At 38.2% G+C, this 24,653-nt stretch overlaps 1 protein-coding gene across 1 annotated transcript in view; it reads right to left on the minus strand.

Annotated features, from left to right (window-relative positions):
- Window positions 1-24,653, minus strand: part of Gadl1 (glutamate decarboxylase-like 1) — a 212,531-nt gene that overhangs the window by 49,262 nt on the left and 138,616 nt on the right. Inside the window, exon 14 of the mRNA XM_013028478.1 lies at window positions 21,577-21,666. Within this exon, the coding sequence (XP_012883932.1) occupies window positions 21,577-21,666 (90 nt within the window). The remainder of the gene's footprint in view (window positions 1-21,576; window positions 21,667-24,653) is intronic.

A 24,653-nucleotide genomic window follows, 5' to 3' on the forward strand; every position in this document is an offset into this window, starting at 1 on the left:
ATTATCTTCCAGCCCCACCCTTCTGCCAACATAATGCTAGAGTCTGGATCAATTCAGGGAAAGCAAATGTGTCACAGTAGTATATAAAATAGGTTCTAACACTTAAATGTTAGGAAATTTTTCTTGTGCTAAAGCCAAGGGGATTGGCAGTTAAAAATTTCCAATATACTAGATTGAAAGCTATAATTGACTTAGAGAAGACTGGATCACTGTTGTATTCCTTTAGAGGAAGAAAGATATATATATATATATATATATATATATATATATATATGTTATATATAAAATATATATTATATAACAAATATGTGTATATGTAAATATATGAATATATATACTCACATATACATATATTATATATATGACTATATATGACCATCTGGTTATCTATCTATCTCTGTCTCTGTCTCTGTCTTGCTCTCTGTCTGTCTGTCTGTCTGTCTGTCTAGGGAAAAATTTGAGGAAATGAGAATACTAGCTTTTAACTTCCACTATCTCAGATTTCAGATGTTAAGATTAGGGATATTGAATACCCAGAAGTTTCTGGGTAAATATTCCAAATCAGAAGCACATCTGGTCCCATGTGTTTTGGATAACGGATTCTGTCTTCATGTGGATAAAGAAACTGAAGCATACTGTGGAAAGATATTTGGCCAAAGGGTACAGTATACACAGGATTTGAACTTGGATTTTCCTGAGTACTAAGTGCATTTGTGGACAATGGTATATCATTTCCACAAGTAGAGATAGGAGTAGGAGGTTAGTTGGTTGGAGTGTGGCAATAGATGAGGATTAACCAGGAGACAAGAAGATAAAGTTTAATCAGATCAGATTGGCTGCTGAACAAGAGTCACAGACTTTCCTAAGGGCAAAGCCATAGTTACACAATCAGGGCTGGATTTAGCAGGTTTATTATTGCCATAGTGAAGAGGTTTTGCAGAAAGACAAAGAGAAAGATGAGGAGAAGACATGCATGCCTCAGAGTCCTTCAAGCATGAGGCAATGCATTAATAATAAATAATGAGACTGAAATTTGCTAGCATTTCCTCCATATCAGACACTATGATAAACACTTTTTCTGCCATCCACTCCCCATCAAAGTCTTATAACTTCCCCATACTATCTATGGAAGTGCTGGGCCTGAAGGAAATGTAAGTAACCGCCCTTGCTATCTGAGATCACTTAGCAAAGGAAAAAAGGCACCTGTATTTATGTAACCCCAGAATCAGTGAGGTCAGCTCTTCTAAAAATCTTAGCATGATGTCTTAACTAAAAACAAAAGCTCTAATAACACATATAAAAAATCAAAACCAAATCCTATTAAAGAATGCTACTTTACAGAAGAACCAGAAGGGCGGTGTTAGGCAGATTAGAGAGCCCATTATAAAGCAATATTATTTAAAGTCTTTGGTTACTGGCAGAACACCAGAAGCACAGATCAATAGACTAAATGGAAAAGTCCAGAAATAGAATACAGTGCTTTTCAAGATATAATGTATGAGTTAAGTACTGCTAGTTCATACCCATAAGCCTAGCTTCTCAAAAGGCTGAGATCTGAGGATTACAGTTCAAATCCAGTCCAGGCAGAAAAGTCTATGAGATTCCATCTCCAGTTAACCATAAAAATGTTAGACTAGAAGCATGGTTCAAGCGGTAGAGTACCATCTGTAAGTCAGAAAGCTGAGAGCTTGAAGCCCTGAGAATTCCAACCCTGTACCAGCACACACAAAAATAAATAGATGACATAAAATTTAATACAGGATAGCACAAATTCATTAGAGTATATGAAAAATTAATAAGTCAAATTGGAATAATTGGATAACCACTTGGGGAAAAATCAAGTTAGATTAATATTTTTATAGGCTACACAAAAATATCCTCCATATGAAATAAAAAATTAAATTAAAAATTGAATGATAGAAAAACCAGCAGGAGATGGAATAGAATATTTATCAGATTTGTGAAAGAACAGTAACTTCAGCTTTGAAGCAGTGGAATAAAGCATGAAGGCAAAGACTGACAGATTTGAATACATGAAAAATTTAAAACTTCTGTACAATGGGAAAAACAGCCAGACTAAAAGAAAAAGAAGATGATGGTTTTGAGGGCAACATTTGCATTTCGTTGGACAGAAAAAGCTTTAATATCCTCGATCAGGTTTATAAGGAAAACATCAGATCTCAAAATATGTACAATAGCAAAAAGCTAAATACATAGGAAAACATAATCAGTAATGAGAGTAAAGAAAGCATTTGGCTCACCAACAATTAGTATGATATTTACAAAGCAAAGCCAATCTGAGGTGGATTTTCACCTTCCTAAATAGTTCACTTACCCCCACAAGTAGCACCCATGTCCCAAAGTTAGACAGAATATCATGGTTGTATTCCTTCCTGGATGTGCAAATGTTATTCAAAATTAATCATGCTCAAATAATACTGATTTGCATAAATCAATAATTTGTATTTTAAGCACTGTAAATTCTGAAATAAGAATAGAAGTGAGCTGAGCACTGATGTTTCACACTGTAATTTTAGTTACTCAGGAGACTGAGATACAAAATACAGTTTGAAGCTGGCCAGGAGAGACAAAACTAAGAGAACTTTATCTCCAATTAACCAGCAACCTCCCTCCTCCCCCCCAAAAAACAGAAATAAAGGTGTAGCTCAAGTGGTTGAGCATCACCCTTGAGCAAAAAAGCTAGGTGAGAGTACAAGGCTCTGAGTTCAAGCCCCACTAACTGGCACACATGCACACATGAGCATGAAGATGTTCATCCACCATTGTGTATGATGGCATAATGCAGGAAACCGCCCACACATCTCAATTACGGGCACAATTTCATAACCCAAGATACCCAAGATTGTTATATAGTGAAGATGTTTTAACTTTTCTATACTTGAGCATAGTCCAATATAATGGAGAAACAGTGAACTGGTTGGAGGAGGTAAATAGTATTTAAGAGAAAAGTATGAAATCATCTTCTTTATCAAACCATAGACACACTCATTGATTAAAGGAAGCAGTATATTTGATGACAAAGAATAAATTTTTGGCATGGAGAAAGGAGAGAAGAAGCAGAAGTGGGTGAGACTCAGGTGGAATGAGGTCCTGAACAGTCAGAAACCCCAAAGGCCAGGGTGGCAACGCGCCTTGTGGAGACCAGGCCAATTTCCTCTGCTTTAAAGACAAAGAACAAGCCACATGTTTGACGTGTGAGATGGAGCCATCTAACGCTGTGAGAATCCCTTGCACTTTTCAGGTCTGCAGAATCCAAGGATCCTGACACTTATTAGGTTTTGACGGAGACATTGTCACAGCCCCTGCCCAGTCTGTATTACAGGGTCATTTCCCAGCCATCAAAGAAACAAGGAACCGAATGGCCAGCAGGGGGCAGGCTGGGAACTGGCAAAGCAACTTCAAAGACAGGAGGGGGAAAAACAAAGCTGTTTCTCAATGCAGGGTCCATTCTTCATTTTGCAACAATAAATACTGCACTGAGCCCAGAGCAATTTCCTTAATGGCTATGTTGTGGGGATGAATTTTTACTCCATAAACTCAGGTGTGCAAGAAACGTCCCAGTATTTGATTTCCATTAAGTAAAATCAAATCCAACCTCAAGTCACAATCCTAACAGGCAAGATTCAAAGTCAGGAAATGCTAGCTCAGTCATGAATTACAGTACCCACAGCGCTACTGAGGCAAGCAGAGGTAATGGGGGCTCAGCCAGTTTAAGGCTGCAGGTAATTCCTACAATGGATTTCTATCAGACTACACTGCTTTGGCAGGAGGGACGTTTCTCTTCCTCCCCTGTGCTATAGCTCTGCTGTGTTCTCTATGATATCTTCACTGAGTTCAGCTTATGTTTTCAAAAAATCAAGAAAGACCACTTTCTTCAGGCCATGCAAACCTTAGGACAAGCTGGTAGCCTTAATGGCAAGATCTCATTTTAGGGGTAGAGATAAGTAAAAAGAAGACAGAAACAAAATACATCTACTGGCACCTGTGACTCACACCTGTAATCCTAACTACCTGAGGTAGCAATCTGAGGAACGAGCTTCAAAGCCAGAGTAGGCAGGAAAATACATGAAACTCTGATCTACAATTAACAAGCAAAAAAAAGCCTAAAAGATGTGGCTTAAGTTGTAGAGCTCCAGATTTAAGTGAAAACAGCTAAAGGAGAAAGCCATGGCCTTGAATTCAAGCCCTCATACTCTCTTACACACACACACACCACCTCCCCCCCATATACAAACACATGAATACACACACACTCCTGTACATCCTAATTATGCTGATATAAGTCTGAAGTCCTTAAGACTACTCCTGTCCCTTCCCTGGTCTGACAGAGGAGAGAGGCAGTTTTCTCCTATTAGTAGAAGACATGGAGCTCAATATCCCTCAGAGTTGGTGATGGTGGATTGGGTCTGACCACCAGATTCACCATCTCAGAAAAGACTAGGGAACACACCCTCATCCCCAAGAACATCCACAACACATACATACAAACAAGAAACTGGAAACTAATGAAATTAGTTAAGATTACAGGCCCAAAAGCCCCAAGCCACTGATTGTGTATGCTAATCACAATTATAGATATACTGTCTACTATGTTGAAATCATATTCCAATATTTAAAAAATTAAAAACCTGGACCATATTTGTAATCCTAGCTTACTCAGGACGCTGAGATCTGGGGACTGTGGTTTGATGCCTGCCCAGGCAGAAGTCTGTGAGACTCTTATCTCCAATTAATTAGCAAAAGGCAGACATGGCCAGGTGTCAGTAGCTCACACCTAGAATCCTTGCCAATCTAGAGGCTGAAATCTGAGGATCATGTTTCAAAGCCAGCCAGCTGGGGAGGAAAGTCTGTGAGACTCTCATCTCTAATAAACTACCAAAAAGTTGGAGGTGGCACTGTGGCTCAAGGGGTAGAGCACTAGTGTTGTGCAACAGAATCTCAGGAGCAGTGCCCAGGTGCTGAGTTCAAGCCCCAGGTCTAGCGTGTGCACGCGCGAGCGCACATGTGCGCGCGCGCGCGCGCGCACACACACACACACACACACACACACACAGAGCCAGAGGTAGAGATGTGGATTAAATAAAGGGTAAGCTTTGAGTGAAAAAGCTAAATAAGAGCACAAGGATCTGAGTTCAAACCCCAGTACTAACACAACAAACAAAAACAAATAAATAATTAAAACATGAAGATAGTGCATATTAGATTCTAGCTTCTTCTAAACAGCAACACCTGGCAACCAGACCTGTACTCCTGCAGGGAATGGGGGCATCATGGTGAATGAAGGTTTCCCCCTATCCCAGGCCAGTGTTCTGCAGTTTCCACAGCGGCCCAACACCACCTAGTGTTATCCCATGCAGGTGACTTGTCCAGCTCCTGTAGGAATTTAGGTTTTCCAGCCTTGACTGAGTAAAAGACATATTACATTTAGGTTTGCAGTGTAAGTGTTCCAGGAGCATTTAATTAAACATCTTCATTTCCTCACTCACCACCATGATGTACTGGGAAAGTCAATTTAGGATTCTTTCAGATGGATCTTATGATGAGAGCAGAGAGAAAAGAGGTGGGGAGATTTCAGTGACAAACTGGGTTCAAATGCAAATATTATAGACCAAGTTGGTGGCTTGCAACAGAGTTTGCTCATGTCTGAAGAAGAGTAGACCCAACATGCAAAAAGAAGTTTGGAAAGTGGAGCTTTAGCTGTGTCGTTTGGGCTTTGTCACTCACCACAAGGTGCATAGCAGATCATCCAGTTCTAGGCCCTGAGTTCTTGATGTGTGAGCATGACTGAGTTCCAACCCGCGTTGGAACTCCTCTTGAAGAGACAGCGGGATCCTAATGGCAGACCTGAGAACTCAGCTTCTGCCTACATAGAAAGTTACCGGCTCGGGCTGGGAAGGTGGCTCAGTGGTAGAGTGCTTGCCTTGCATGCATGAGGCCCTGGGTTCGATTCCTCAGCACCACATAAGCAAAAAAGAAAAAAAAGCCAGAAGTGGTGCTGTGGCTCAAGTGCTAGAGTGTTAACCTTGAGCTGAAGAGCTGAGGGACAGAGCCCAGGCCCAGAGTTCAGGCCCCACGACCAGACCCTCCACCCACCCCCCCAAAAAAAAAGAAAAGAAAGAAAGTTACCAGCTCTACCCTGCTCAACTTTAATTTTTCTCTTTTTGTCAGAGACCCAGACTCAAACTAGATACCTGATACTTTTGCTCACTGGCTGGTGCTCTATCAACAGAGCCACACCTCCAATGCCTCAACTTTAATTTTCAACAGCTCCGTCTGAAGCCAGGTAAACTAATTCATGGAAATAAAAGAGAGAAGCCTATTAAAACCAGAAACCAGAAGAGTAAAATAAATGAAAGAAAAATATTTTAATGAGGACATCTGTACTTGCCTAACATTTCAGGGGAGTTAAGGTTACTACAAATGGAAAAAATACATCTCTAACAATGCTTTAAGGCCCAAAAGAAATACTCAAGTAAAAGAGATGATTAATAGCAATTCGATGTGGTTTCAATTTGTTGAATACAACATATGTATTCAACATATGTTGAATACAACATATACATCTGAATATGAATATCACACAAGAATGTGTGTGTGTGTGTGTGTGTGTGTGTGTGTGTGTTTGTGCCAAGTCTGGGGTCTGGGCACTGTCCTTTAGTTTTTTTTCATTCAAGGCTAGTGTTGTGCTGCTTCATCTAGTTCTGACTTTTTGATGGTTAATTGAGTCTCTCAGATTTCTCGGTCCTGGCTGGCTTCAAACCTGGATCCTCATCTCTCAGCCTCCTGAATAGCTAGAATCACAAGCATGAACTACTGGTGTCTGGTCCTGTAAGAATTTTGTTGGAACTTCTTGTGGTCTGACATTTTATAACTTAGGGAGGTATACGTCCCTGAGCCAAAAAGATGCGCCCCCACCCCCAGCTTCTTACACTGAATCATAAGGAATCACACCATCACAAGAAGTGTCTAGGTGGCTCCTGGAACGTTACTTGCAGAATGACACATGACACAAGACACATGACACACTTCTAGTTGCCACTAGAAGTCAACAAATCCTTCACTGTAGACAACACAGCTTTCTATCCTAGTTCATCATAGTGTGAAATAAGAGCCTTGAACATCTCTAAAGTACAAGAAGTTCATTGCTTAGGAACAATTCACATCCTAGACATGACCAGGACAAGGAGACTCCAAAATGGCTTTCAGAAACATTTGATGTAAAAGGGCCTTCTATAGGTTAGTTGTTACAGTTAAACAAAATGAATATCAGGAAGTTGAAACGTGTTGGTCAGAGGAGGGTGAGGGCAAGGGAAAAGACAATGGGTAAATGGAGAGAAGAATGATGGGTGAATATAGTCATCATGTTCAATGGCCATATGTGAAAATAGAAGCAGCTAACTTGAGGGAATGACTGGAGTTGGGATAGGTAGGGGAGAATGACCGAAGTGGTAACATTGATCCAGATGCATTGTACTCATAAGTGAACATGCTGAAATGCCTTTGTACCACTACTTAAAGATAAAACAATTAAAAATGCAAATCTTAAACCAGTACAGCTTCAAAGTGCCATCTACTAAAAACAAGATTTTTAAAGACTACGCTATGAATTGTGTATCTCAAGATTTAAAAAGTACCTCATTAAATCTTATAAACCACTACACCTTTAAAGAAAATATGTCTTTAGTTCAGAATCCAAAACTGAGTGATTGAGCTATAATATTATCATAGATGATTGAAATAAAATCAGAATTCTCAAAAGATATACAGAAGCTCATAAAGTTTTTTTTTAATGAATGCACACATATATGCATACACCCAAAGAACACAGAAGACCTTATGTACCAATCCACCATTAGAGAGGATAGCTGAAGTGATAAGGAACAATCAGGAAATGAGTGGTGTGTGACAATAAACTCTGATCCCTTCCCAAGGTCTCTAGAAATGGCTTGGACAAGCAGAAGCTTCCCACATCATCAGGCTTGTCTTCAAGAGTCATTAATCAGGGACCTGTCAGCAGAGTCCTAAATTCTCTCTAGAGATGTCTGGAATATCATATTAAGTTTTATCACCCAATAAGCAATAAAACAACAAATGCATCAAGTGGATCCTGAAAGATTTATTCTTCCTCAGCTATTGAAGAGAAAGGAGCTAGTCATAAATGACTAGTATTAGTCACAAATCTTCAGGTCAGTAAATAAAGCTAAATTGAAATGACCATGCCTGAGTACAAAAAGATATCTTGTTAATTATTTTTAAGAATGTAAAATTTGCTGTCCAAGTGGTTCATGCCTGTAATCTTGCCTATTTTCAGAGGCTGAGATCTAGGAATCACAGTTTGGAGCCAGGCCTAGCAAGGAAGTCTGTTAGATTCCTATGTCACCAAAAAGGCAGAAGTGGAGCTGTGGCTCAAGTTATAGAGAGCCAACCTTGACTCACAAAGCTAAAGGACAGTGCCCTGGCCTTGAGTTCAAAGAGCAGTACAGGTGTGTAAGAGAGGAAAAAAAGATAGAAGTTGAACAGAGAGAAAGATAAAACTGAGACACAGAAAGAGAGAAGGGATAACAAGTTACATATGATATGTGGTAGTTCATTATGATAAAAAAAAACATTCTGTAACTTGACTGACATAGTGTAATCATGGTCTCCAAAATAGACACCCCCACAGAACTACTAGAAAAGAAAATACTTACTTGTATAATTTTTTAAATGTGTATGTTTTTGTAAATATTTTAATGCATTTTTTATTGTAAAAATACTGTACAGAGGGGTTACAGTTACATGAGCAAGGTAATGAGTACATTTCCTACCAAGCATTGTGGCCTCCTCCTTTGTTTTCCCCTACCATCCCTTCCCTCCCACCTCCACAACTACATTCCTCTCCTCCCCTACCCACTCCCCCACCCCCGCCTAAGTTTTAAAGTTTGTTTTTCAACATAGCATCCTGTTCATCTCATTGTTACAATGGGTCAACCTGTATCCCTATTTAAGAATTCTGTTTTTTCTCTTCCCCTCCTCAAATTAGAGACGTGTATATACAAGATGCAGAGCACTGACATCAAATACAGAGAAAACAGGGGTTATACCGTGGGGGACCAACATATCAAAGCAACAAAAAAATCACATGGTACCTTATAAATACATTAGAAACAATAGCAAGAAAGAAAAAAAAAACTACGTCTGTCCCTATCTTGGGGTTTGTTTCGCTTAACATCATCGTATCTAGTCATATGTACCTAGCTTTTGACCTTTTCTGCTTGTCCCAGACATATATTAGTTATTGCAAATAAGGGAAACCATGGGACCTATGTTTCTTTGGGCCTGACTTACTTCACTTAATATAATTCTTCCCAAGTCTTTCCATTTCCTAACAAATGGGGCAATATCATTCTTTCTGTTGTAGGCATAGAATTCCATTGTGTATATATACCACATTTTCTTGATCCATTCATCTACTGAGGGGCATCTGGGTATTACCCCTGTTTTCACTGTATTTGACGTTGGTATAATTTGTGGAGGGGAAGGGAAAAAACAAATTGTTTAAATAGAGATACAGGTGGACTCATTGTAACAATGAGATGTATAAGATGATATGTCGAAAAATGAACTTTACAACTTTGGCGCAGGGTGGGGGGAGCGTGGGGGGAGGAGGAGGGTGTGCATCGTGGGAGGGGAGGTGGAGATGGGATGGGAAGGGAACGGATGGTAAGGGGAAACAAAGGAGGAGGCAACAATGCTTGATAAGAAATGTACTCATTACCTTGCTAATGTAATTGTAACCCCTCTGTACGGTATTTTCACAATAATAAAAAAATTGAAAGAAAGATAATTTTGGCCTGTGCCAAGGAGACCTAGGGCTTCATCTATTCCTTCTTGTAATGTTTTCAGGGTGTCTGCTTTTATTTCAAGGACTTTGATCCATTTGGAGTTGATTCTGGTGCAGGGTGATATATAAGGATCTAGCTTTAGTTTTCTACAAGTAGTTAACCAATTTTGCCAGCACATTTACTGAAAAGGCTGTCTTTCTTCCATTCTACTTTTTGTAGCTCCCTTATCAAAGATTAGATGGCTATAAGTCTGTGGGTTCATTTCTGGGTTTTCAATTCTATTCCATTGGTCCTGAGGTCTGTTCTTGTGCCAGTACCAAGCTGTTTTGATTACTATGGCTTTATAGTAGAGTTTGAAATTTGGTATTGATATTCCTCCAGCAGTGTTCTTTCTGTTGAGGATCATTTTTTGCTATTTGGGGCCTTTTATTGTTCCATATGAATTTTTGGATTGCTTCTTTTATTTCATTGAAGAATGAGGTTGGAAGTTTAATAGGTATCACATTGAATTTGTAGATAGCCTTTGGAAGTATTGCCATTTTCACGATGTTGATCCTTCCAATCCAGGAGCATGGGAGGTTTTTCCACTTTCTAAATTCTGTTTTGATTTCCTTTCTCAGGTTTTTAAAGTTTTCATCATAGAGGTCCTTCACTTCTTTGGTTAAGTTAATTCCTAGGTATTTTTATTTTTCGTGGGGCTATTACAAAAGGAGTTGTTTTCCTGATTTCAGCCACGCTCTTCTCATTGTTGGCATACAGAAAAACCATTGATTTTTGAGGGTTAATTTTAAATCAGCTCAAGTAATTTGGGAGTGGAGTCCATGGGATTTAAATACAAGATCAGGTCATCTGCAAAGAGGGAGAGTTTCAATTCATCTTTCCCTATTTGGATCCCTTTTATGTTTGCATCTTGTCTTAATGTTGTAGCTAGGCATTCTAATACTAATTTGAAGAGAAGTGGGAAGAATGGACATCCTTGTCTCATTCCTAAGTTAAGAGAAAATGGCTTTAGTTTTTCACCACTAAGTATAATGCTGGCTGTACGTTTGTCATATACAGCCTTTATTGTATTGAGGAATGTTCCATGGATTCCTAGTTTTTCCAGAGCCTTCATCATAAAGGGGTGTTGAATCTTGTCAAATGCTTTCTCTGCATCTATTGAGATAACCATGTAGTTCTTATCCTTGCTCTTGCTGATGTGATGAATTATATTAATTTTCGTATATTGAACCAGATTTGCATCCCTGAAATGAATCCTGTTTGATCATAGTGTATGAATTTTTGATGAATTGTTGAAGTCAATTGGCCAAAATTTTTTGAGAAGTTTTGCATCGATGTTCTTCAAAGAAATGGGTCTAAATTTCTCTTTCTTCCATGAGTCCCTTCCTGTTTTGGGGATGAAAGAGTTTAGTAGTGAACTTTCTCTTTCAATTTCATTGAAGAGTTGGAGGAGTATTGGTGTGAGTTCTTCTTTGAAGGCCTTGTAGAATTCCACTGTAAATCCAACTGATCCTGTGCTTTTCTTAGATAGGAGGTTTCTTATTGCTGTTTCTATTCCAATGCTAAATTTGGGTCTGATAAATTGGTTTAACTCACATTGGTTTAGTTTCAACATGTTGATATTTGCTAGAAAATTATCCATTTCTTCCAGATTCTCAAACTTATTAGCATAAAAGTTTGAGAAGTATTCCCTTATAATGTTCTGAATCTTGCTTGTTTCTGTGGTGATGTTTCCATTCTCATCTCTGAGTTTATTTGGGTTGTGTTCTCTACTTTTTCTGATAATATTTGCTATGGGCCTGTCAATTTTGTTAATTTTTTTGAAGAACCAACTCTTTGTTTTGTTGATTCTATGTTTTTTTAATTCTAATTCATTTAATTCTGATTTAATTTTAATTATTTCTTTCCATCCACTGGGCTGGGGTTTAGCTTGCTGCTCTTTTTCAAGGTGGTTCAGATATCTCATTAAATTGTAGGTTTGAGATCTCTCCAATTCATTGATGTAGGAACTCAGAGGTATAAACTTGCCTCTGAGTACTGCCTTTGCTGTGTCCCAGAGGAGATGGTAATTTGTGTGTTCATTTTTGTTGAATACCATGAACATTTGAATTTCCTTTATATCTCTTCCATGACCCACTGGTGGTTCAACAGTGTGTTGTTCAGCCTCCATGTGTTACAGGACTTTCTTTGGTGGCTTTTGGTGTTGAGTCCTAATTTTATTGTCTTGTGGTCTGAGAGAATGCAGGGCACAACTTCACTGTTTCTGAATTTGGACGTTTGCTTTGTGACCTAAAATGTGGTCTATTTTGGAAAACGTTCCATGTGCTGCTGAGAAAAACACATATTCTGATGCTGCTGGGTAAAATATTCAGTAGATGTCTGTTAAATCTAGTTGATCTATGCAGTTGTTTAGATCTGAGGTATCTCTGTTGAGTTTTTGCTGGTTTGATCTATATAGTGCGGATAGTGGTATGTTAAAATCCCCAACAATTAATGTTTTTGGATCCATGTCAGATTTGAGGGAAAGTAGTGTTTCTTGGATAAATTTGGGTGCTCTGTTGTTTGCTGAATAGATATTTAGAATTGTAATACCCCCTGAAGGAGAGATCCCTTAATTGGTATGCAGTGTCCTTCTTTATCTTTCTCACTAATTTTAATTTGAAGTCTATTTTATCTGATATTAGGATTGCAGCTCCCACCTGTTTATGGGGGCTGTTTGCTTCGTAGATTTTATTCCAGCCTTTCACTTTCAGAATATGTTTGTTTTTGTCGGCAAGGTCTGACTCTTGAAGGCAGCAGATAGAAGGATCTTGCTTTTTAATCCAACTAGACAGTCTATGTCACTTAATTGGAGAGTTAAGTGCATTAATATTGAGAATTAGAACTGAGAGGTGTTCGGTAGTTCCTGCCATGTTCTCCACCTTCTTGGGGCTGTGACAACTGGGTTATTCCTATGGTTCTTGGATTTTCAGTTTGGGTGCAGTTTCTTGGCCTTTATTGTGCTCTTGTTGGTTTTCTATGTGTAAGACATCATTAAGTATCTTTTGTAGGGCTGCTTTGGTGGAGATATATTGTTTCAGTTTTTCTTTGCTATGAAAGTTTTTATTTGGCCTTCTGTTATGAAGGAGAGTTTAGTTGGGTATAGTATTCTTGGTTGATAGTTGTTTGTCTTTAGGGCATGGCATACCTCATTCCAGGATTTTCTTGCTTTGTTTCTGTTGAGAAATCTGAGGTTATTCTAATTGTTTTCCCTTTATAGGGGATTGATCTTGTCTCATTGACAGCTTTAAGGATCCTTTCCTTGGTCTGAATTGATCCTATGTGGATTATAATGTGATGGAAGGATGCCCTGTTCTGCTCTGGTCAATTTGAGTTCTAAAAGCTTCTTATATCTGAATAGGCTTATCTTTTTGCATGTTTGGGAAGTTCTCTGCTAGGATCTTGTTAAATAAATTTCCTTTAGGTGCTCCTCTACACACATTATCCTCAGATTAGGCCTTCTGATGGTGTCATCCAAATGTTGAATAGATCTATCATATTTCTTGGATTTCTTGGGTAGTTGTATGTTCTTTCTCTATAATATCTAGGCTGTCTTCAATCCCTGAGATTCGATCTTCTGTGTGGTCTAACCTATTGTCAAGACTTTTTACTTTGTTTTTTTTTTTTAATGTCCTTTCCTTCTAATTGGTTGGCTTTGATGGCTTCAAATTCTTTGCTGGAGCTTTGTTTTAGATCTTGTATGAAATTCTTTACTTCCTTAATTTGGTGTTCAGTGTTTATTCTCAAATCCTTTAGCTGATTGGTTATGGTTTCATTGGACTCCCTTTCCTTCTGCTGGGGTCCATTCAGCATTCCCTTTGTGGTCTCCCTGGATTCCTTCAGCTGTCTGTTTATGGATTTCATTAATGCCTCTATTGATTTTGTCTATTCTCATCCCATTCACACAATTCCTGTATTACTCTTTGATTAGCTTTCTCACTCTCATGAAATTCGTGTATTACTCTTTGTCTGTTTTCAGCCTGCTCATGCAATTCTTGTATTACTCTTTGGCTGTTCTCAGCCTGCTCATGCAATTCCTGTATTAATCTTTGATTAGCTTCCTCATGCACATGAGATTCTTATAATAATTTTTGGCTAGCCACATCAGACTTGCAAAGTTCCTGTATTAATCTTTGGTTAGCCTCCTCTCGATCACTATCATGCTCACACCGAGTCCTTTGCAGGCTTTTAATCTTTTCATTCACCATGTTTACCGGTAGCATTTGTAGAGTTTTTTGGGAACTCTCCTCTGGATTATTCATTAACTGTTCTTTCACATGATTATTGTGAATGGGAGTTAAGATACCTGGACTTGCCATTTTTCTTGTGTTTCTCCAGCTTGTTCTGCCCATTTGGTATGAAATTAACACCAATTTCACAGTAGAATACTATTTTAAGGCAAGCATCAACCAGAGTCCTGTAGATGCGCAGTCAAAATGGCTGCAGATACAATCTAGTTCAACAGATACAATCTATTCATCATCAAACAAGTATGGATTAATGGGCTAAGAATATCAAAGAGGGATTCAGCAGACTAGAAATTAATAGGTTTAGGGAGAATTGTGGGGAAAAATAGATTAGAGGGATGTGGAGAGGTAAAAGGAAAGAGTGAATTTAACCAAGTCATAATCTCAGAGAGGAAATGGACGAAACAGAATGAAAGGAGAGAGATAAACAAGAAAAAAATGAAAAAACAAAAATTTAAATTTTAAAAATGAAACATTTACAAATTATGTAAGCATAAAGAAATAAAGTGATAGAAGGAAAGAATAAGATGAGAGAAAGAGAGAGATTATAAAGGAAAAATGAAAAAATAAAAGATTTAAAAATGGAATACTTAAAAATTATATAAGTATAAAGAAATACTGCTACTATTAAAGATGTTAAGCCTAAGAGGTTGTGAATTGAGTAAATAATTTCTGAATTAAGTATGTACACAATGAAGGATACGGTCTAATAATCATTGATGGGTATTTATCTGGGGATGAGCAGAACAGCAATTAAGTCATGCAAAATTAAAAAAGACCAAAAAGTTAAAAGAGATTTAAAAGAAAACAAAATACACACACACACACACACACACACACACACACACACACACACACACACCTAAAATAAAAATTATGAAAGAAAAATTAGAAAACATTTTTAATTAAAAAAATGAGTGATTTTTTTTTGGAGGGGGGAGATCTTTCATCTCCCCTGTGTCTGTAACCAGTCTCTTGGTGGAGTCTCTGGTTTGCTTGTGGTGCTTGGTTTTCCTGTGGCTTGATTGGTTTCTTAAGTCAGTTTGTTTGAGCAGGCAGAGAAAAGCTCTGCCTTACCCCGGACTTTGTGGTCCTCCTTCCAGCCTAGTTCAGTGGGAGGGAGATCTGCTTTTTTTGTGGGAGTATCACAAAAGAGGGAGATGGCTGTTTCCTCTAGCTTGGAGTTGCTGTGTTGAGGCTAAGCTCTGGGTAGGGTTGAGGCCTATCTGCAAACAGTAGCTGAGCTACTCAAGTTCTGTTCAGGAAGTTACTAGCTATGTCAGTAAGTTCTGATATTTTGTATTTTTTTTCCTGTAGTATTTTCAGAGTTTGAGGTCTTTGAACTGATATAGGTGGCCTGTTTCAGACTTCAGAATGTAGACATTTAGTTTTCTCAGCATCATTTGCTGAAAAGGTTTGTTTTTTTTTTCCAAAATATATTTTGGACCCCTTTGTCAAAGTCAGATGGCTGTTATAATATCAATTTCTGGGTCTTCTAGCCTGTTTTAGTGTTCTTCAGGTCTTCTGTGTTTGTTCAAGTTTTTGAAGTGTTGGGTGCATATAACCAAAGCCAGTAACCTTTGCCAAGAGAATTACACAGGCAGCTATGAGTTTATTGGTTCAATAACTCTATATTTTTCTTATTATTTTTACAGTGTTTCATAAAAGCAATTTAAACTAATTGCAGTTTTAATTGCAAAGAAATGTAAAAGAAAAAGAAATCTCTGTAATTTTGTCTCCAGGAACATTTTAGTGTGGCATGTGTCCTTAATTTAAGCATATACAGTGTATTTTATATGTATGTATATATGTTTAAGTGTATCTGTGTGTATAAACACAATTTTTCAAAATTCATATACTAAAGTGGGTATTACCAGTTTTTAATTAATGATATATCTTCATATATTAATTTGAAATGGAATTTTAAGTGAGCCCTATCAATTGATATATAAATTATGTACTAAATCTAACCAATTGCTTATAGTTAGAGAGTTATTTCAGAAATTTTTGCTATTTTAAATAGTAATTATGGCTTTTATTCTATGGACAGTGTTTGTCAATGGAGAGTCTACATTCCCAAGTATATTTTGGAAATCTGGGCAGAGGTTTTGGTTTTCACAATGTTTGGGGTTGCTAATGTTATTGAATAGGTGGAGACTATGGATACAAACAATCTTGAACCATGTAGAGCTATGCTAAGCCAGGAAGCATGGTGCCATGTCCTGTTCGATTTCAGATATTCTATTGGAAATGCATGAAATAAAATGCCCAATAACAAATATTCAAGCACAAATGCTTTATGCTCTGTGTGTGTGTGTGTGTATGAGTCTGTGTGTGTGTGCTGGTACTAATGCTTGAACTCAGAACCTCATGCTCTTGTTTATCTTTTTCATTCAAGGATGACACTCTAACACATGATCCATACCTCCACTTCGGGCTTTTTGCTGTTTAATTGGAAATAACAGTTTTATGGATTTGTCTGCATAGGCTGGCTGCAGCTAGGATCTTCACATCTCATTCTTCTGGATAGCTAAGATGTGAGACATCATTTCTGGGTGCTCATTTTTAATCAAATTTCTGAAAAGTGTTTTCATCAGAGTTTTAACAAGATTTACATACCATTTTTAGAAATGTTACCTGTAACATTCCAACATTCTTGTTATTTCCATCACCTACTTAGAACATCTGCATTTGTACATGATTTACATTCACCATGCTTCTAAGAGCTTGCACAGGAATCTTCCCACTTGTACATCTTCCAGCATTATCATGCATGAGCACTGATGTAATGAAATATATAGTTTTATTATAAACTAATTTCTTATTCATATTACATATAAGATCTTCTATAGGCTTCATAAAATCATGTGGACAAGTAGGTCATATTTTCTGTCACTTTCATTGTAGAATGGGGACACACTGTATTTATTATACATACTGGTCATTGGATCTGATGAGGCTGAAAATGTCCACAGCAAAGAATGGTAAGCCATTCAGAGAGTTTTGGCAGGACAGTGAGGAGGCAGCAGAGATGCAGTTGGAAATGTTCACAGAGGAAAGCAAATGAAAGTGTGTGTGTGTGTGTGTGTGTGTGTGTGTGTGTGCCTGGAATGAGTCTTGAACTCAGGACTTTTTGTTCTTTTTTATGTTTTAAAACATTTTTTTATTGTAAAGATACTGTACAGAGGAGTTATAGTTCCATGAGTAAGGTAATGAGTACATTTCCTACTGAGCATTGTTACTACCTCCTTTTGTTCCCCTGATAACAAAATGCTGAAACAAGGATACAGGTTGACCCATTGTAACAATGAGATGTACAAGACACTATGTTGAAAATGAGTTTTACAACTTTGGGGGTGGGGTGGGGAAGGGAAGAGCAGCTGTCTTATATCATCAATGCAGAGCAACTGTGATCTCAGAAAGTTATACATGCACACAATACACTTGCAAGCACACACATTCACACCCTCGTATAGTCCAGATTCGTCACCAGATTTTCCCTCTCCTCCTCTGCTTATAGAAGAAGACTTATCACATCCCTGAGTCTGAATCTGACAACTCACCCTGACAATGGTCTCCATCAGAGGGACAAGCCTTCTTCAGCTTATTTATCAGTTTGTGATTCTCCATCCAAGATAAATTTCAAGTGTGTTTTAAGTATACTCACAGTTATAAATCATATGCCTGAATTCTCACACTAGAGATCAACAAAAGATATGTATGTATTGCCCTTGTCTTTGCCAAATTCATAAGCACACACAATAAACAGACAAAGAGGGAAGAGGAACTTAAACCTGAGGCCAAACAACAGTTTGTGAGCAGCATACATTGTGTGTGTGTGTGTGTGTGTGTGTGTGTGTGTGTGTGTGTGTGTGTGTGTTAACTGGTACTGGAGCTTGAACCCATGGCCTGGACTCAATACCTTAGCTTTTTTATTCAAAGCTAGTGCTCTATCACTCGAGTCACACTTCCACTTCTGGCTTTTTGCTGGTTAATTGGAGATAAGAGTTTCACAGACTTTTCTATCAGGCTGGCTTTGAATCATGAACCTTAGATCTCAGCCTCCCAAGTAGCATACAATTTTACTAATTAGAAGCATCCAGAACAATTAAAATTGTATAATATAAACCAGGCAAATAAGAACCATAGTTCTAACTAGCAGAAAAGCATTTCCAAGGTGAAGGGGTGGGTAACCATGTATTAACTTTAAAAGAAGAAGTGTTGGCACATATTATGGACAAAACAGAATGTCTCCATCCATGTTTGATTTCCAGTTAAAATGAAAAACATATTTGAGTTTTCTGATTTTAGCTTATATATCCCATCTTCAATTTCAGAGTTTTCTAAGACTAGAAAGTAAAGGAAGAATGAGACAAAAATAGCTCCCAACATCATAAAACAAGCTAGGCCAGGTGCTGGTGGCTCATGCCTATAAATCTAATTACTCAGAAGGTTGAAATTAGAGGACCAAGGTTCAAAGCCAGCTCAGGTAGGAAAGTCTGTGAGACCAGCAAAAAGTTGGAAGTGGAGGTATGGAACTAAGCAAGGGGGCAAGGTTTTGAGTTCAAGCCCTAGTCTTAGCACAAATCAAAAACACAAACAGAAAGAAAAACCCACCATAAAATCCCAATCTAGTTATAGCACTGCAGCAGTTCTGAGTTAGAAGAGCACAAATATCACAAATTTCTTCACCTTTCTTAATAATCAAAAAAGTGATTTCTATCTTGGTGAGGAAAAAGGCATCCATATCTCTTTGAAGCAGCCTCTCCCCCACCCCCACCCAAAAATGTCTGCTGCATTCCATCAAAGGGAAAAGTGTGCCTCTCTAAACCTCACCACTAAATTCTCACATCGTCCACTTGCTGTTTCCTTTTATGGGTTGCTTACCATCTGAAATGTATTCTCAAGCACTCTCTGATTTGCATTGTGTGACAAAAATACAAGACACATCCAAGGACTGAATTAACTGCCTGGAATGGGTGACAAAGAACTTAGCTAGTCCAGGGCAAGGCTATTATCACCCATCTTCTCAAGTTTTGCCACCTGAACTAAGGTTTGACAGAAGGTAGAATATTCATATATTAATGCCCTGGTGTGTTACCACGTAGGTCAGTGAATGAGTGCGTTGGAAGAAACAGAAAATGACCTGAGGCTAAATGGTCAAAGTCTTAGGTGAGACTGCACAGGTGTCCATAGCTTAAAGACAATGCCTCCTTAGTTGTGGCAAAAAATTCCAAGCTCTTTGCCTTGAAAGACAAAGGCCATGTGCTTGTCATCTCACCTTCCCTGAAGTCCTGTGACCCTGTAGTCTGACTCACACTCTTCCCTCTTAAACTGCTGGGGTTTTCATGTCATTCTTGTGATTGACTTCTTCCCAATTGTCCCTCACTGGCATTGATGGATCTATGCAGATTCGGCTCTAGTGTCACACTCTGAGTCAAGTATTCCTATTCTCCACTTTGCCTGCATGTTGGGTTTCCTTCCACTTGCTAATATCAAGTGAGATCTCATAACTCACTGTCTCCCTGGGTACAAACTTCTCAACAGAAACCAAGTTCTTTTGATGGTTGTACCTCCAGTGTATACATTAGTAAGCACTCAGTAAAGTAAGTCTTTCCTTCAAAAACTAAACAAAAGGACTATCAACTTCAATTTTAAAAATTATCAAGCTGGCTTCTGGTGGCTCACACCTGTAATCCTAGCTATCCAAGAAGCTTAAATTTGAGGATCAAAGCCAGCCCAGGAAAGAAAAAGCCTCAAATCTCCAGTGACTCACCACAAAGCCAGAAAGCTGTGCCTCAAGTGATAGAGAGATCGCTTTTACCAAAAAAGCTAAGGGACGGTGCCCAAGCCCTGTATTCAAGCACCAGAGCTGGGCATGCGCATGCACACGCATGCATCATCCCCTCCACACAATTATCATTTTTTTCCATTGAAGGAGAGAAGGGAATTGTAAGTCATAGCTTTTACTAACCAAGCAAATGTATGTTTCAGTGTTTTTCTTGGGAGCGAAGATGAAGCAGATCAGGGATTGCCTCACTAATGGCAGCAGCCTATCACAAACTCTCGTATCCCCATGGGAACACCCAAGTTCATTTTCAATATGTATTGTGTTCATACTGTAGGGGAAGTGGGTCTAGTAGTGAGACTCACCAGACTTCACAGGTCTTGGAACTCTGGCGTGGAGGCAGGATTTTAACTGGCTGAGCCATGTGTGGGGAGGTGTGAATGAATCACAGCTGTCTCTAGAGGCTGGGTACTGCAAACTCTGGCCTGTCAGTACACCACTGCTGTGCTGTGCGTGCCAACACTTTTAAGCACACTTGTTCAGAGATCAGATGAAATTAATTCCTGGCATATCTCCCCCACTCTTTTTGTTGGTTTGTTTTAAATTTTATTGTGAAGGTGATGTACAGAGGGGTTACAGTTACATTAGTAATGAGTACATTTATTTTTGAACAGTGTTACCCCCTTCCTCATTTTCTCTCCCTTCCCCCCGCCACACACACCAGCTCCCCTCCTCTAAGTTGTAAAGTTCATTTCCAACATAGTGTCCAGTGAGTATCACTGCTGTATTGGTTCACCCTTTTCCCCACTGTTTCTGTGATTTCTCTTCCCTTTTCCAAATTAGATAAACTTATATACAAGAGAAAGGGTACAGAAAGCAAAAACAGTCATAACAGAGAATAAATCAAAGGAAAAAAAGAAAAAGAAATAACTGCAAATATTACACTAAGAAACCTCTTTTTTCCATTTCCTGGAATTCATTTCGATAAGCATCATGGTCATATGCACATAGCTACAGAGCTATTACGATCCTCTGCTAGGAATATCCTAGACTTATTCTAGTTACTACAAATGAGGGGGACTTACGTTTTTGTGGGTCTGACTTACTTTGCTTCATATAATTTTCCCTAAGACTACTTTCCATTTCCTTATGAATGGGGCAATATCATTCTTTCTGATGTGTGTATATACTACATTTTCTTGACCCGTTCATCTACTGAGGGGCATCTTTGGGTGTCAGATGCAGGTATTTTTTTGGTGAAGGGGTCAGAATTTTACCTTCAGAAAAGAAGTCCAAATTCAACTTTTTACATTATTCACAATTAAGGTGACATAATACTTACAGAGACACACCAGCAGAGCTGAGCCAGCAGACAGTCATCACTCACCTGATAACCTGGATCCCATTACCAGATCTCATATTCTGACATGCACTGTGAATCAGACTTAATACATTCTGAACTTATCATGTAACCAGCACACTTTTTTAACTGTGATCTAATTGGTTAGAGGGAATCCTCCTTTACAGCTATTAGATTTGTGATCATTTCCTACTCTAGTTCTTCAAGAGATTAGCCCCAGTAAAGAATCTCCCACAGGAACAACGGCCAAGCAGTCCATCTCATCAAAAAGGAGAATACAAGTCATGAGTTACTCACCAAATGAAGTTTTTCCCAGAACCGAGGTCCTTCTTCCATTTCTCTAAGGCTTGGTGGAATGTACCAAAAGCAAACATTGGTGAATTCAGGCTGAGAATGAAGAAATAATGGAGAAGTTGTTTTGTTATCCCAAGATTCATTTTAAAAAGCAATTCACCAAATTCTTTTTAAACACTTAGTCTCTCTAAAACTTATCAGGTGCTATAACTTTGACACCAAATCAGAATCCTATAGAACATGCACCCATTCTGCCTAACTTCTGATGAAAGTTTATTAATTTTTTCTCTATCATTTGCACTTCAAAGGTTCTCTTTCTTGTAGGTAAAAACTGGGTATTGATCAGGAAAGAAAAGCTTGGAGCTCATTCAGCCAATGAATTTTATATATGTGTGTGTGTGTGTGTGTGTGTATACATATATACATATAGCGAGAGAGAGACAGAGAGACAGAGAGACAGAGAGATCTATATAGTTCCTCTTCAGTTCTGGCCCTTAAAGTATCCTTTTTTTCCAGTTTCAATTTGTTTTATTGAATTCATTTTTTAAATTACTTTATTTTATTTTTTATATTGTGAAAATACCATACAGAGGGGTTACAATTACATGAGCAAGGTAATGAGTACATTTCTTATCAAGCATTGTTGCCTCCTCCCTTGTTTCCCCTTCCCATCCCTTCCCATCTCCTCCCACTTCTCCATCCCCTCCCCCACTACTTCTTTCTAATAATTCTTTCTCTGCTTTAGGCAGCCACAAATGTTCTCTTTTTCTAGCTACAACTGACAGATGCAAAAGCCCCTCTGATTTGTTAGTGGCATGATATGTTGGGGTTTCGCTAGCTGACACATCATAACCCCAGTCAGTTCTGCTTTAGTGTACAAAGGAAGGTCTGCCATCTTGATTCTTGGCCTTGAGTATAATTCAGTTAGGAGCCTGATCAAAATGCAAGATCTAATTTCCTGTGCTTTAAAGGCCCACCTTTTGATTAAATCCATCCTAGAAAAGGCCAACAAACTGTTATTTCCTGAGAGCTGCTGGGTGATTCTGAAGTTGGTGTTGTAAAGTGGAAAATTCTGATGCAAGCTAAGTGGCCAGAGCCTGGCGGGGCTGTATTTTCTACAACATCACTTTTCTATCAGACATGATTTGGTTAGACAGGAGACAATGTTCTAGAACAGACTTTAACTCAGCCATTGTTAACAGAGGCATAGCTTTGTGCTCACTGAAGCACAACACAAGATGTGCAATCACAAACTTGTATTCAATGACCAGGTAATTGGGGATATTACATTGAGAATTCACAAATGAGACACATTACACTTAGGAAAGATTGTGATCTGTACCTACCTTTCCCGTCTGACACTTAGCACTGGCAGCATTTGAAATGACATTGAATTTCCACTACAAATACAGTTTGTAGATAATAAGCAATGCTATAATAGTTGCCACTGACCAGAGAATTATGCCTTGGTGTCAGTATAAAGTTCCAAGTAGTTTAGAAGAAGGAAATAGCTATCATCTCTTATCTTAAGATCAAGACTAGTATTATATAGAGTTTCAATTTTAGTGGATTTTCTATCATAACAGAATGCTCAGGAACAGTTCCAGCCCAACAAGGTAAGTTTTTCATCTGCTCATCTTTTCATCTTTGAAAATTTTAAGATTCCCATTGCATTTGATAAAGAAAAAGAGCTACAAATCTTCAAACTATAGATAGTTCAACATAAAATACTATGTAACTCAAATAATTTTTCACAAATATTTATCAAGAAACTACAATAGTGTTTTTTTTTTATTTTGTGTTTTTGGAAATTCCATAACAATTTATATTCTGATTTATGAATGGTAATTGACTTGGTTTCTTTGAATTATTTAAAGTGAATAAGTCGTTTCAAATAAAGCAACTATGACTGATTAGGAAGTGGAAGAAAAATATATTTGCTAATAAATTCTAGGAAACTATGCCTTTACATCAACAGTTTTTCCTTACTCAGTACTAGATCAGTTTTAATTGCATGACCTCTAAACTCCAAACCCATCCTTTCTTGGTGTCTGCAACAATGGAGATTGTTGATGTAAATATGTCTCCTTTCTTATCCAGATCTTTCTTAAACATTGTCATTAGAGGATGCCAGAGAAGAGAGGTATTTCTCTTCTTGATCTGTTGTGGATATCTTATAGATCTCCTGCAGATTTTGTGGTGTTTGTTAGCAGATAATAGCCTTGGGCAGCTCCTCCCTCTCAAGAGCAATGTAGCAAACCAGCAGCAGATCAGGGCCCATCACTAATGTTCCTGGCATTTTCTGCACAGGTGTCTCACGGGTGAGAAGATAAGCTATGTATATTCACATCACCCACAGGGCATCTTCAGAGCCTCCTGGGAAGAGCCTGCAGGGGCTTCCAAATTATGGAATTCCAGGGCCTCCAAATGGTGCACTGTCAGTGAGTCTCACCAGTAAGGTAGCCCAATAAACTTCCTGCCAAGCTGGGAACCAAAGTCACACTGTCTCCAAAGAGGTTTGCTCTTAGCCTTACAAGGATGTGGTCTCTTTCTCAGAGCTTTGTCTCAGACTATGTGTGTTGGCTGCCCTCTACTTATAGTTATATACGTACACATATATATGTATATAGAGTTATTCCCATATATTTTTAAAGTGCTGTTTTTTTCCTATGAGATAATCCCTCAGGACTCCAATTCTCTGTTAATAGATCTTTATATACTTGTATGTAAAGATACACACATATATACATGCACACATAAATACATGAACATGTACACGCATACATGCACAACATAATTACATATATATACATATACATTTATACATACATACATATGTGCACATATGTATATACATGTATATACATACATGAGTGGGTGCGCACGTGCACGCACACACACACACACACACACACACACACACAGTGGGAAATGTTTTTTTTTTCTTCTGAATAGACTCTGAATGGACCCTGATCAAGTTTTTTGTTCATCAAATATTTTACTCATCTTCATTTGCATGAAAGTGTTTTAAAACAGCTTTATTAGACTCAGGTTTTCATGTTAGGACTTAGATTTTTTAA

The sequence above is a fragment of the Dipodomys ordii genome, unplaced genomic scaffold, assembly GCF_000151885.1.
Source record: "Dipodomys ordii isolate 6190 unplaced genomic scaffold, Dord_2.0 Scaffold110, whole genome shotgun sequence".
Classification (NCBI taxonomy): Eukaryota; Metazoa; Chordata; class Mammalia; order Rodentia; family Heteromyidae; genus Dipodomys; species Dipodomys ordii.